Source organism: Carettochelys insculpta, chromosome 1 (genome assembly GCF_033958435.1).
Source record: "Carettochelys insculpta isolate YL-2023 chromosome 1, ASM3395843v1, whole genome shotgun sequence".
Classification (NCBI taxonomy): domain Eukaryota; kingdom Metazoa; phylum Chordata; order Testudines; family Carettochelyidae; genus Carettochelys; species Carettochelys insculpta.
Window position 1 is genome coordinate 292,239,846 of NC_134137.1, and position 15,474 is coordinate 292,255,319.

The 15,474-nt window shown below is 44.6% G+C and overlaps 1 protein-coding gene across 2 annotated transcripts in view; it reads left to right on the forward strand.

Moving 5' to 3' along the window:
* NTN4 (netrin 4) overlaps positions 1-15,474 on the forward strand; it is a 110,748-nt gene that overhangs the window by 80,780 nt on the left and 14,494 nt on the right. For both annotated transcript variants that reach the window (XM_075011628.1, XM_075011637.1), the window contains exons 5-6: positions 1,942-2,130; positions 12,467-12,680. In XM_075011628.1, coding sequence (XP_074867729.1) covers positions 1,942-2,130; positions 12,467-12,680 — 403 coding nt within the window. The remainder of the gene's footprint in view (positions 1-1,941; positions 2,131-12,466; positions 12,681-15,474) is intronic.

Below are 15,474 nucleotides of genomic sequence, written 5' to 3' on the forward strand. Positions count from 1 at the left end.
GCTGTCTGTGAAGTAACTTAGTGAGTAGAGAACTGACGTCAGCACCCACTGCGTGTTTAAACATTGGTAACTGCCCTGCTTACAAAGCTGCTAGCATGGAAATTCTACCAAGAACACGTTAGGTATTTGCTTGGCTTTCTTGTGCAATCAAAGCACAAATGCTTGAGATGTTGGGCTTCTGCTACAGGCAAAATGCAGCTCAGCAGAACGTATTGAACACTGGAGGAGAAATAGAATTACGGATAAAGAGTTAGGACAGCTTTAATTTTCTGGCTTTTCAGTAAAAAGTAGAATCAGCCACAGCTAACAACCATTCGGGTGATATAGTATAAATAAATGAAGATATATATTTGTTGCAGTGGGGATTGTTTTGTCATTTTCAGTATTGTTAGAAGATTTTAAGGCCAACGTTTTTAAAGTGTCCACTAATTTGGTGTGCGGGAAGTTCTTGGTGCCTCACTTGTCATTTTTAGGACTGTATTTCAGAGTTTCTAAGCATTCATAATTCCCAATAAAGTCAGTAAGAGTTGTAGGCATTCAGCAACTCTAGAAGAATTAGCTCTGAGGTGTCTTAGGTGGTCACAATATGTCCACAACTCTAGTTTCTATACACTGGGTGTTCTCTAGAAAGGACTCAGGACTTTGGAATGCCATCCTGCCATCATCTGAAATAGCTCAGATTTGCCATTTTCCATGTTTTGCTGAGGCATTAGGCGAGAACGAAAAACACTTGCCCATATGCTGCTGTGGTATTATTTGTACATAGAGCTGCTCCTGAAAAAGGGGTGAGCTGAATGCAACTTACATTTCATTTTAGAATATTCAATGGTTGGAAGAATGCTCAGAGCTTGTCTGTGTGTAACCCTGGTGTTTTATTCTGCAGGAGTTTATTTCTCAGTTCAAAAGTAATCCTTCTGCCCATGAATCACGTCTCCCAGTTACACTTTTATTTATGTAATGCCAACAGGCAGAACTGAACTGGGGACCTCTTTTGCTTAGAACATGAGCCTCTACTGCTTGAGCTGTAAGAGAGACTTTCTCTTTGCAACTGGTCTAGGTGTCATTACCCAGTACAGTGAACCATACCCAACAGGTAATCTCAGAGAGGTAGCCATGTTAGTCTGTATCTTTGCAAAAAAAATCAAGCAGTCCTGTAGCACCTGAGATACTAACAATATTATTGACCAGGGATGAGCTTTTGTGGGAAAGACCCACTTCTACAGATTCTGGAGCAGAACCAGTAAGTGTGTGGGTTATATTCATAACATTTTCTGCAGAGCTCTGTTTGGCTCACAGCTATGAGACAGATTATATAAGACCCGCCTGAGCATAATGATGTCTTTCTATGAAGATTTAAGAAATCTACAGAGTCTGTTCAGTAGCTACTACATACTTGAATGTCTCCGGCCATTCCTAGCTGAGTCTCTGGCTCTGCTCTGGCCCCGCGCAGGGCCAAATGTTGGAAAAAACCCTCTGTGAAGACATCTCTTCTTCCTCGTGGAACAAGGATGTCAACAGAATGCTCCCAACCAGTAGATCTCTTCCCACAGAAATTTTGTGGACAGAAGCCTGCAGTTTAGACATAGCTCTAGTTACCCTGGAAATGCAAGTGCTGATATAACTGGGTACTTTTTTAAAGACAAGTATCAGAGAGGGAGCTGAGTTAATCTGTATCTTCAAAACAACAAGAATCCCTGTGGCACCTTATAGACTAACAGATATTTTGGAGCAGAAGTTTTCGTGGGCTTATGCTCCAAAATATCTGTTAGTCTATAAGATGCCACAGGACTTCTTGTTGTTTTTTAAAGACATCTCCTACTCTGTATCTACATTTCACTTACTGCTGTATATGCATTTTTCAGTATTTGCACTAAGCTTTTATACATGCCATAATCATTCCATTTTTAATGAGTCTTTTTGTTCTCTGTGGCTTGATCCCAGCCTGTAAATGTAATGGGCATGCTGACACTTGTCATTTTGACATGGACACATGGCTGGCCTCAGGGAATCGCAGTGGTGGAATCTGTGATAATTGTCAACACAATACTGAAGGACAGCATTGCCAACGTTGCAAGCCAGGCTTCTACCGAGACCTCAGAAGGCCTTTCTCTGCCCCAGATGCCTGCAAATGTAAGTCACTGTCAATTAATTAATAAGCTACCTACTGAAACTTCAGGGTTAAATACTGGAAGACAAGATCCTCCCATCTGTCATTTGTGCTGCTTTAAGAGATGACTGTAAGCTCTCAACATTATAATAACTTCTTCATCTATGGGTTTGTTTAATATTGTTTTTTAAAAAAAAAGTGGAGCTTGCCAGACTAAGGGTCAGCAGATGCCGTTGACAAATCAGCATTCTGGCAGCCCATAATTTAGTATTACTTATACACTGAAAGGGCCAACACCAGCCTCTGCGCTTCAATGAGGATTCTCCTGCTATTTCTGGAGACCAGATCTCCGTATTGGCACATGTTCTGCATTAGTGTTGGCAGAAGCCCTGCAATGGGTGGTTTGGTCAAAAGTGGATGGAATTAGGAGAAACCTACAACTCTAATTTATCTGACTCTCGGAAGCAGGTGGATCTGAAGGGAGGCATTAGAGTGTGAGTTAGCATTAGTCCAAGAAGCAGAGGTGAAATTAAGCAGGTGTGCCCTGGTGCACAGGTCTGGCAAGAGCTGGCTGACCTGTGGCAAAAGCCAACATGGAGGTATTTAAAGAGCTGGCAGAGACCTGGTTTGCAATAGGACAGTACCTGCAAGAAATTATAAGTTACTTTTGCCCCTGCCAACAAGCTTGACTCTGAGGAGACTTCTGAGCTATGTAGTCCATAGGGAGCTCCTAAGGCAAAAATCCCCCAGGAACATTCCGAGGATTTGTGACTTGTACAAACTACACTGAGTGCATTACAATGAAAGAGAAAATTAGTGAGCTAATTATAGCTACAGTCTCAGCTACACAGCTACAAACCTCACTGACTTCATTGGCACAAAAGAGCATAATCTGCTGCAGTCTGCTCATATGTGGCAGGCAGAGTCGCACTCCTATAATGCTGGTGGCTACATCTACAAGAGAAGCCTTTGTTGACCAAAAGTCACTGTTGGAAGAGATTTCCCAGCCAAACTTCTGTCGACTGATTGTGTCCACACATAAAAGCCAGCTAGGGCTGGCTAGGAAATTATTTTCACTAGCCTGTTAGAATTTGAGATTTTACATTTTTTTTCTCTCTCTCTCTTCCAGAAGAGTACAAAAATCAAAATCTCAGAACTTTTCACATGCTGATAAGCCATATAATGAACTAATTAAGTAAATAGATACATAGGCAAACTTGCATTGGATGAATAGCAACATTTTGTTTCAATAATTTTGAAGCATGTTGTTTAAATTTTGACCTTTTAACTTTATTTTAGTATAAACTACAATTTTGAAACAAAATCATTTTAGACAATAAATGATTCGTTTTGAAGCCATGGAAATATGGGGCATTTTGATCATTTTGAAACTTTTTTTTAATTGAGCAGGAAGTTGGTCAGAACTGACCCTTTCTTGCAAATAGTTTTTGTTTTGGTGAATCAATATTTACTGATAAAAAATGCTTCTGTGGAAAACTCCCAGTGGCAACCCCATCTCAGTGACTCCTTCGAAGTGATATTGGCGAGCCCTCCATTCTTGTCTAGATTTCTCCATCCCACCCTTATAAGCAGCTGTCTTCATCTGTGCGGAGCCCACAGTACCGTAATGAGGAATGGGAGTCACGGAAAATGTAACGTTGCAGGTGAGACTGGTATTTCTTGTATGGAAATTTTCTGGTACCCCAAAGGTTTTTCAGAGTCTTCCTCATACAGGCTTAGTGGTATTTTGGATAGCTCCAGCTGAACGGCAAATGAATGAACACTCTTAGCTGAACCTACATAATTCTGATTATAGTCTGTGCATGAAATGTTTCAAAGTCTTGGTCGTGCTTGATTTGTAGTAACAGGGGACATGTCTGATAACCTTTTATTCTTACAGAAAGGAATGTCAAATGCTTCATTTAGCTCAAGTCAACGTTATTGCCCAACCACAAAATAGCAATGAAAATTAAAACGGCACCAAGGTCAAAGTAAATAAAGGAGTTATTAGGCCATAATCTTTAAAGATACTTTTAGGTTAGCAGTATCATATTTGCTCAGGAATAGGTGTGTACCAGATAAAACAGGGCATTCTACCATTGAGCATAGCAATCTGTCTGAAGGTAACTCCTTCCCCCGCCAACCTCCTCCTCTAGCTCCAGTTTTATTTTATATCCCCCATGGATTTTAAAATCCCAGCTACATTATAACCAGGCACAAGAAATCAGGTTTCACAATTGCTGCGTTGACTTTTGCTTTTACACTCCAGGATCTTAAGGTGGAGATATTTGGTGTTTCCAAAGGTAACTGACAGTTCCAGAAACCAAAACCTTTATTAATAACACAGAGCTAGGGAGGAAGTACGTGACCTCTTTGGAGTCTATGGGAGTTTTCAATGACTTCAGTGAGAAAACACCCACTGGCTTCAGCTGGGTCAGGATTTCAGCCTAGGTGTTTCCCCACACAATCACAGTCCCATGCAGCAACTCTAAAGCATAGACTGAAGCTGGTTAATATTTGCACTTTGTAGATACTAAGCTCCAGGGCTGATGATAGAAAAGGGAGAAGGGACAGCTGCCCCAGGGCCCAGTGATCTAAAAGACCCAGGGTTCCCAGTCACCAGTGCTGCTACTGAAGCAGCAGCCAGAGCCTTGGGCCCTTTAAAGTGCTGCTGGGGCCAGCATGGCACAGTCCAGGCAAGGATGAAGGCTGGCTGTGGGAGGCTAGCCCCCTAACGCCACCCCTTCTGGGAGCCCTGAACCCAAGCCACCACACAAACATCGTTCAGGCCTCTGACAAGTGTGTTGCTCTCCCTGTTGAGCTCTAAATATTTGTAGGTATTACACTGCATGTTGGCATCTCAATGCCATCACATATGACTGGGAGGACGAGAATGCTCTGTCGCCTGGTGAGTTTAATCATAGCTAGCCCTGAAGCTCAGACTGACAGTCTAATAGCCTCTTCCCTTTCATACTTCCAGACATCTATGGCCCTTGGCATTGTGCACGGTAAAGCCACATTCTACCTGTGTGATAAGAAATCCCCTGAACCTTCTCTCTAAGGTTATAAACATGTTCTCGAAGAAGTAGCACTCCATCTACCTATGCCACAGATTTTCACTGCTCTAGTGGCCTCTGCTGCTTTATTGTTTTCCCCGCCTTCTTCAGGGGGCTTCGAAAGATGTTGTATATAGGGACAGGATCTCTTGGTTGAAGAACACAGAGTCCAGAAGCAGCTCTGAGAGGAGCAGATCATCAGGCCACAGACAGAAGTAGCTATAACTGCCAAGCTCCCAGGCATCGGTCCTTTAGAATTAATTTCCTGCTGTGTCCTGACCTTACACACACTTAAACATTTCTTCCTTTCACATGACGTTCTTGAGGTGTGTGGGTGTTTAGTTATGTGTTTGTCTCTGTGCTGTGGAGGCCCTATTGCGTGTATTCTGCACAGTTGTGGGAGACAATTTATTTCTTTACAGTGTTTCACAGTAGGCGCCTACCGTAAACTCCAGTCATAAATGCATTACACACAGTGATCATATTTTCAAAACTACATGCAAAAATGTCCACCTGAACTCAGCATCAGCCTTTCAGCTCCCCCAGTATTGCAGCCAGCTGGAAACTGGTTAGGCTCTTAGTGTCACACAGAACAGCCTCAAAGGACCATCTGCTCTTGAAGCGTTCTGAGACATAACCTGCACTAGAAAAAGTGGTCCATCCTGGGAAGTCTGCCTCGCATAGCCATGCCTTATTCCAGCAAAAGATGGCTTTAGCTAGAGTCACTTGTGCCAGTTTCCCAAACATGAGCTGTACCAGGAAAAGCACCTTTTGGCCAGTGTAAATGCATGCAGATTAGGGAGTTAGCCAGTATAAAAACACCATAAAAATCACCTTCCAAACTGACATTGATATGCCACCAAGCAATCAGGGGTACCCCAGAATGATGGGACAGGACAGCCACATTCTCTTTCCCCCATTCACATCCTCTAGGCTGGGCCCCAGGACAGGGATTGGTGCAGTGAATCCTGCAGGTAGTTAGCTAAGAGAGTTAAAGCCCCTTTCCACTACTGGTGTGGTGGAAAGGGCCCATAGCAGGGCCAAGGATCAAATCCAGCAGGTGGGGCTGAGGACAGAAATACAGGGCCTCTAAGAAGTGGGGGGCCGGGAGAGGGAGTGGCTCTGGGCCCTCCCTGAAGGGGCAGGGCTGGGGCTAGCCTACTCCAGCCTCTTTCAGTGCAGGCTGTGACAGCAATTTAAAGGTCCTGGAGCTCTGGCTGCTGCTGTGGCTGCAGTGGCAATGGCAGTGGCTGGAGCCCCAGGCCCTTTTAAATTGACAGACCCAGGTCAGCTGCCTGCCCTCTTTGCTTCCCCACCCTGCCATTGGCAGCCCTGCCGGCAGGTGTGAAACAAACATTGCAGCCACGCCAAGGAGGCGGAAGTTGTATCTTGAAAGGTAGAGAGGAAAGCAACTAATTACCTACCTCTATTTTGTCACACGCCTTCTTGGTGCTTTGCCTGATAACCCACCTGCTTTTTCTTCTTGGCCCTATAACTTACACTTATTTTTTCCAGCTACTGGGCCAGATCCTAGGGGCCAGTTTCTGTGCACCCGGGACATCCCAGGAGCAAAAAGGGTACAAAGGGCTGCAGGGCACTGGGATGGATGCCAGGCATAACAGAAGTCAGCCTCCAAGGCCTTTCCAGCCAATCACAAAAGTGTACTTGTATTCCAGCCACTGGCAATGTGAATTGCTCTATGGGGAAAATTCAGGCGACCTTTCAGATAGAATTGGTAGCTGTTTCACACCGGTACAAAGCAGCCTTAGCAGATATAAACCTGATGGTCTGAATGCCAGTTCAGTGGACTTTATACCCCATTTTCCTCCTTACATCATTTTCTGACCATATTACATCAATGTGTAGCTTTTGCACAACAGTTTGCATCCTCCGTGGAATTTGACCCGACAGCTTCCTAGGGAGTTGCATCCCATTAGACCAGCTCTGGAGCACTGATCTGATCATCCTAGTGAAGATTATCAAATAGGGTGAATTTGTTTGAATAATCTTTCTGAACCTTTGTCTCTAGGAATTTAAAATGTTTCCTTTTTGGGGGAGAAGAGAGGTTGATATCTCATTTGAAAGACACCTTATATCATTTGCCCTGCAGCTTTGCAACTTCCCAAGGCAACTCTGACCTGTCCAAAGAAACTTTGCAGATACTCCTGCCTCAAATTGCTGAAGGAAAAATGATTCTGCAGTCAAACTATACTTCTGAGCTGCAATGTCAAGAATATTTGTGAATGCTAATTTTAGGGACAAATTGCCAGGAGCTACTTCTAGATCTCAAAATATAAATGCACAAAAATGTACGTGAGCAAATGTGAGGATGAAAATGGGCTGTTACTGGCTGTAAAATGGAAAAAATAAAATAAAATCAATGAAATGTGCCCCTCTGATTCAGTTCCTTCTTACGCTCAGACTGGATTTTTTTCCTAAGAGCTTTCATGGGTTAATGTTAGCTAGCGGTCATGATATTGCAAAACCCATCAAGCTCTGGGACTTGGGTCTCCAAACAACAGCTCTGAGGAAAAAGTGGAGAAAATGTTAGCTAAAATATAACCTGCTGAACCAGATTCATCCCTGGCCTGAGGCAATCCAATTCCATTGACTTCAGCAGAGTTGAATCCATGTATGTCACTGGTGAATTTAGCCTACTCAGTGCATAAGACCAGAAGAGCGTAGGGTACTTCATTACCCCTTAAGGGGGTTGAGAAATGCCATAAATATCCATTGCGTCGAGTAAGAAAATAGCATGTTTGGATGCGTGTGTCAAGTGTAAAATACCTGACAGCCTTCAGGAGAAAGGTATGCATGCCACAGTGAGCACTGCTGGAAACTATGCTATTAAAGGTACTAGAGTTGATTGCCTGCAGCTAGTTATGCAGTTTGTGCAGAGGATTTTTAATCTTATTTTCTATAATTATATTTGTTTGGGAAGAAGGGGCTGCAGTGGAGAGGGGGTTGTTTTGGCATTGTTGGGTTTTGGCCTTTTTTTTGTTTTTTGAAGATTCTGAAACCACAGTCAACATTAAGAGAACAACGAGAAGTGTTGTGGCACCTTATAGACTAACAGTTATTCTGGAGCATAAGCTTTCGTGGGCAAAGACCCGCTTCATCAGATGCATGAGTGATGATACCATACTTCTGTATGATATCAGCACTCACGGTCCATACTGTGAATTGACTGCCTCTATTAAAGGCTGATGTAATATGTAAAAACTGCAGTTCAAGTACGTCAAACCCCAAAAACGTCAGAGATCAGAATCAAAGCTATGTGCCTAATAATGAGTGTTCTAAGGTAAGCCGTGGCTGTGTGCTGTGTAGTGCGTTGCCTTATAGTGCCTCCACAGCAGCAAAGGAAAATTTCTGGACGGTTGAAAATGTTCCGTATATTCTCCCTTTTTTGGCAGAAATTGCAGTTTCAGCTAAATGAAAGTTTTCATTTCCTCTTCAAAACGTTGATTTTTTTTTTTTTTTGTCAAATAAAGAATGCCTGAAAACTGAAATACTAAGATTTGGAAATGAAGCTATGGTGCCCAGTGGATTGACTCAGGTCTGCATTCAGCTATAGGGGCTGGGATTCTTGGCTGAAATACATTTCCCTTGATGCACCACACTCAGGAACTCGCAGGATGTACAGTCTCCCCTCTCTATAAAGATTGTAATGCATCATGGGAGATGAGCACTGACCAGGGAGCCGCTGCCTATAATGAAGAAAAAGGGCTTGAGGCACCCAAATGACAGCTCCCATGAGGCACCTAGCTAGCTGTTTCCACATCAAATTATTTTGGTTTTCAACCTATTTTTGGAGGGTATTCAAATTTACAAGCTCTGAAAAAAAAAAAATTTCAGCCCTTTATATGTTGGATGCCAACGGAACCAAAAGGAGGCCTAGATTTCATATGGAAAAACATGGTCAAGGAGAGAAAAATTCCAAATTTTACCACGTAGCATTTCCTCCAGATTTTTCCACTCTGGTATGCGGGATTTGTCTCTTTGTCCCATTGTCCCAACTGCCTCCTCTCTTTCCCCAAGAAGAAAATAGTATCACCTTGCTGTCTGACAGATATTTTGGAGCATAAGCTTTCATGGGCAAAGACCTGCTGATAAATGATAGGGCATCTGGGGTTTCCAGGTCTGTGGATATTGGGAAGTAAATAGAATAATCCAGGTTGGGGCTCAGATGGTGTGTCTGGGTGAATGAGGTCCTGAGTAGCAGCAGGGAGTTCCTTAAGTACTTGTTGTAATTTCTTTTGGAATTCCAAAATGGGATCAGAGGAGAGAAGTTTGTAAACTGTGGTGTTGGAGAGTTGTCTGGCTGCCTCCTGTTCATAGTCTGACTTATTCATGATGACAACAGCACCCCCTTTGTTGGCTGGTTTGATTATAATGTCTGGGTTGTTTTTGAGACTTTGGATAGCATAGCATTCAGCATAGTTGAGATTGTGTCTCATTTGGTATTGTTTGCATATAATGTCCAGTTATGTGGACTCCATCCACAAACCCTATGCCACCAACACTCCCAGCTATCTCCCAGATACCACTGACTTCCTGAGGAAATTACAAGACATCAGAAAGGTTCCTGACAACACCATCCTTGCCACCATGGATGTACAGGCTCTGTACGCTAATATTCCACATGAAGACGGATTACAAGTGATCAGGAATACCATCCCTGATGTCACCACAGCCAATCTGGTGTCTGACCTCTGTAACTTGGTTCTCACCCACAATTATTTCCGATTTGGGAACAATTTATACCTCCAGATTAGTGGAACTGCTATGGGCACCTGCATGGCCCCACAATATGCTAATATATTTATGGCTGACCTGGAACAACAATTCCTCAGCTCTCGTCCCCTATTACCCTCCTCTACTTACAATACATTGATGACATCTTCATGATTTGGACCCATGGTATAGACACTCTTGAAGAATTCCACAGAGACTTTAACAATCTGCACCCACCATCAACTTATGCCTCGACTACTCCATGCAAGAGATACATTTCCTGGCACTCCAGTACAAATCAAGGATGGCTTGATCAGTACCACACTCTATGGAAACCCACTGACCGCTATACTTACCTATACGTTTCTAGCTTACATCCTGCACACACAACTAGATCCATTGTTTACAGTCAAGCCCTTAGGTACAATCACATTTGCTCTGATCCTACTGACAGAGACTGAAAACTACAAGATCTTTACCAAATATTCATAAACCTGAATTACCCACCAGGATAAATAAAAAGCAAATTGTCAGGGCCAGACAAATACCCAGAGACCAGCTACTCCAAGATAGGCCCAAAAAAGCCAAGAACAGAACACCACTGGTCATTACCTACAGCCCCCAACTCAAACCACTGCAACACATTATTAAAGAACTACAACCTATCCTTAATCAGGATGCCAGCTCCAGAAGGCCCTAGGTGACAGGCCTGTTCTCTCCTATAGACAACCTCTCAACCTCATGAGGATCCTCACCAACAGCCACAGTCTATAGCCCAGGAACACCAGTCCTGGAACTTTTCCTTGCAACAAAGCCCGTTGCCAACTTTGTCCACATACCTATTCTGGAGATACCATCAGTGGACCTAACCAGGTTATTCACGGAAGCACGGGCACATTCTTATGTTCCTTAACTAACATCATATATGCCATCATCTGCCAACAACGCCCAGATGCTTTGTATATTGGACAGACTTCAAACTCTCTTAGACAAAGAATTAATGGGCATAAAACAGACATAAAAACACTCCTGATTCACAAACCTGTCAGCCCACACTTTAATGGAGTGGGCTGAAAGTTTGCGTTATACTGAAGAAGAATTTTCACAGCAGTTTGGAAAGAGAGACTGCTGAACTCTCTTTTATATTCAAATTTGACATATTAACATGTGGTTTGAACCAGGATGGGAATTTTCTAGCTCATTATAGGGGCTCTTTTGCATACTTGGCTTTATCTAATTCTTCACTCCCCCGACTCCACTTTCTTCCCCTCTGCTCTCTGATTTGCTCACCTTGATTATATTTTTTCTGGTTTGTCAACCTTGATTACTATGTTTGGTTCTCTGTGGCTTAAATATTGAGTCTGTTCTGGTCTGGCTGTGGTCTGAAGAAGTGGGTCTGTCCCACGAAAGCTCATCACCTAATAAATTATTTTGTTAGTCTTCAAAGTGCTGCTGGGCTGCTTTTTTGTTCCAAAATATCTCTTAGTCTATAAGGTGCTACAGGACTTCTTTCTGTTTTTGAAGATACAGACTAACTCAGCTCCCCCTCTGATACTTGCTGTCTGACAATCCCTGTGTCTGCCATATTGACCAACACGGATGGTCTTAAAAAAGAAGCCGCATCTTGATCTTTCTGTCCAAAGAGAAAGCTTCTGTTACGTGAGACTGTTAAGCAGGGAGGTGGAAAATGGAAGAAGAGTGAAGAGGACTCTTTCCTTGTTCAGTGATAACAATGAATCTCTTCAGTTTTCTGTCCAGACAGCTTTACACAAACTCAGAACAGTCCACGTTTCAGGATCCATAGGAGAGCTTGATGGCGTTCGTTACCAGTGCCCTCACTTTTCATTCAGCATTTCAAAATAGCCATTTTGTTTTTAAATGCAAGAGAAGGACTAAATTTTACCCATCACTTATTTAAATTAAATTGACTTTTTCAAACCTGCTTGCATCAAGAGAATTAGGAATTGTTACCTCAGAAAGCAGGTGTGTTATGATTCTCCTTTGTAGAATGTACAATAATTATCCAATTTCTGGTTTGACAAACTCCTTCAGTGTGAACTTTAAAGTTAGGCATGTGCTTAAGTACCTTACTGAATTGGGGCTCTGAAGTTATAAACTGACTACTGTAATATTTTTCACTTTTGGCAAAATGTTGTCACTTTTCACAAACCCAAGCTGGCGTGGCTAATTACAATAGAAGTCTTGTCATTTCTAGAGGGAATTCCTCCAGTTGGGTTCCTACAGGTAAAGAGAATAATATCCAAAAACAACATCATCATTATTTAGAAAGCTGAAGATTTGGCATGCATGTTTCTCACATTATTTCATGCAAAATTTTGCTTTACTGTCAGGTCACCCTTCATATAATGATTGGAAAATGTCTGTGGTGTGCCAGTCCAGCAGCTCTGGGTAACTCCTCCTCCTCACCGTCCCAGTAATGTAGAATAATAAGTATGTCCAGCTCAGCCATGTGTTGTGTGAACTAATCTGTTTATTCTGCATTCCCATCTTGCATTGCTAGCTTTCCATCCCAATTACACTTACATGATGTACTTGCTTTCTATGGCAGTGTGTTCCTGCCACCCGGTTGGATCAGCCACACTTCCTTTCAGCACAAATATCTTCTGTGACCCCAGCAACGGTGACTGTCCCTGCAAACCTGGAGTGGCAGGTCCTCAGTGTGACCAGTGTCTGGTGGGGTACTGGGGCTTTGGAGAGTATGGCTGCAGACCGTGTGACTGTGCCAGAAGCTGTGATCCACTCACTGGTGACTGCATCAGCAGGTGAGTGGATGGACAACCTATTGGTTGAGACTCACAAGTACAATCAGATCATGGACCCATATCCCAGATATGTTAATTATTGTAGATGGACTTTATTGTTCAGATTGGTGCTACAGAAAACCTGATGATACATAGTATATCAATGGGCAGATGTTGTCGTTACTGGGCCAAATTGCCTTTCTCCCATAGAAAAACCTGTTGGAGAGAGTCAGTGAAGACCAAGAGCTCCATGTCATTACCTGGCACCGTGTCCTGCAAAACATTTCAGGGCTTTTGATGGGAGAGCATTTGCTGACCACAGGGCTAGCGGTGGGATGATACCTGCCACGCCTTCAGACCTAGAGACTGCCCAGAGAAGGAGACACCTAGGTACATGGAAGAAGGGGCTACTTGCATAGATGGCTGCTCTGCTGTGTTTCTCTGCTGTCCCAGCTGTTCCCTGGTGATAGCAGTGCAGCAGCTGGAGCTGTGCTGTCTTTGTCAGGGTTGTTCTGCAGCTGCTCTGTACCCGTCTCAATGCAGAGCCAGAGAATTAGGAGAGCAACACCGAACATGAGTGATGTTGTAAAACTCAGCTGATCCTCCATTCCTTGGTGTCCCCCCAGTGCCCCGTTTCCCGTGTCCAGGTTGACCACAGAGGCCAGCCAATTCGGAGGAAATCCATCCATCCTCACTGCGCTGGCCCTGCCATAATCATATTTATTATACTGTTGGGCTTCAGAGTTCAGCCAGTCGGACGTTTAGCTGAAGCAGGAGCTTGGGTTAGTAATGCATTTAAGTAATTAACAATAATGGGTCAAGGGAATGGCCCATTTTCTTACAGTACAGCAAACCCTCAATTTAACAGACTAATGGAAGGGAGGGGTGTCCACGATTCCCAAAAGTCTGTTAAAAGTGAGGGTTTAGTGCCCACCCATGCCCGCCAGGCTCCCCCAGCCCCAGCCCCCCTCCCCCCCAATAGAAAAAAACCCTGTCGCTCACCAGAGCCGCTTGCCACTGGAGGACTCACTGGACCCTGCTGCGTGGCTGGGACCCCGCTGGCGCGGATGGAGCCGCTTCTCCAAGCATGGCTGGAGGCACCCCGCCAGGTGGCAGGAAGTGGAGGCGCTCCACTGCACAGCCTGGAGGAGCCACCGCCGAAGTCACCACACGGTGGGCATATGCAAGTGCCAGTCTGCATACGTATGCGCCTCTACCCCAGTGGGAGGAGTGCGTGGTGGCTCCAGCAGAGGAGGTGGTGGCTCCTCCACGCCGCAGCAGCAGTAAGTCTCTTAACTTTTTTGGTGGGGGGCGATTCTACAGACCCCAGCAGACTTCAGGAATAAATGGGGGGGCACATCCGTTGTTCCCAAAGACGGGGTCCTTAAAATTGAGGCCTTACTGTAGTACTGCCCCTGACTGCCCCTTCCGGGTATCTAGGCATTTAGTGCTGGTACTTTCAGGGTCTTTCCATTGTCTGGATTTTTTCCTCACACGTTTGAAAGAAGATTGAAGGGCTCATTCCTGTTCCCACTGAGGTCATTCCCAAATGTCCTATTGACTTATGTGGACCAAGCTCATGCCCTCATTTACTGGATGCTAGAGAAGAACACATTTTAAATCAAACTGTCTAAAGCTGTGTCTACACGTGCACGCTACTTCGAAGTAGCGGCACTAACTTCGAAATAGCGCCCGTCGCAGCTACACGCGTCAGGCGCTATTTCGAAGTTAACTTCGACGTTAGGCGGCGAGACGTCGAAGTCGCTAACCTCATGAGGGGATCGGAATAGCGCCCTACTTTGACGTTCAAGGTCGAGGTAGGGACCGTGTAGACGATCCGCGTCCCGCAACGTCGAAATTGCCGGGTCCTCCATGGCGGCCATCAGCTGGGGGGTTGAGAGATGCTCTCTCTCCAGCCCCTGCGGGGCTCTATGGTCACCGTGGGCAGCAGCCCTTAGCCCAGGGCTTCTGGCTGCTGCTGCGGCAGCTGGGGATCCATGCTGCAGGCACAGGGTCTGCAACCAGTTATCGGCTCTGTGTATCTTGTGTTGTTTAGTGCAACTGTGTCTGGGAGGGGCCCTTTAAGGGAGCGGCTTGCTGTTGAGTCCGCCCTGTGACCCTGTCTGCAGCTGTGCCTGGCACCCTTATTTCGATGTGTGCTACTTTGGCGTGTAGACGTTCCCTCGCAGCGCCTATTTCGATGTGGTGCTGCGCAACGTCGATGTTGAACATCGACGTTGCCAGCCCTGGAGGACGTGTAGACGTTATTCATCGAAATAGCCTATTTCGATGTCGCCACATCGAAATAGGCTACTTCGATGTAGGCTTCACGTGTAGACGTAGCCTAAGGGAGCAAGGTTTCTAGTTACCAACTCTACGCCAAGGTGGCTGGTGGCTGGCTGGCTGGGCTTGCCAACATTCTCAGAGTCTAACCGATCACCATATATGGGGTTTGGAAGGAATTTTTCCCCAGGACAAAATTGTCAGAGATTGTGAGGGGGGGTTTGCCTTCCACTGCAGCAAGGGGAACAGGTCACTTGCAGGTTTAAAGCATTGTCAACCATGGGATCTCTGTAACTTGAAGTCTTTAAATTATGATTTCAGGACTTCAGTAACTCAGCCACAGGTTAGAGGTCTGTTGCAGGAGTGGCAGATGAGACTCTGTGGTCTGTAATGCTCAGGAGGTCAGACTGGATGATCATAATAGTTCCTTTTGGCCTTGAAGTCTGTGAGCTGTATAAACAGATCCCCCTGTGGACCTTGTATATTCACAGAGATTATGTATCACATACAAGTTACTAAAATGTATATTTTT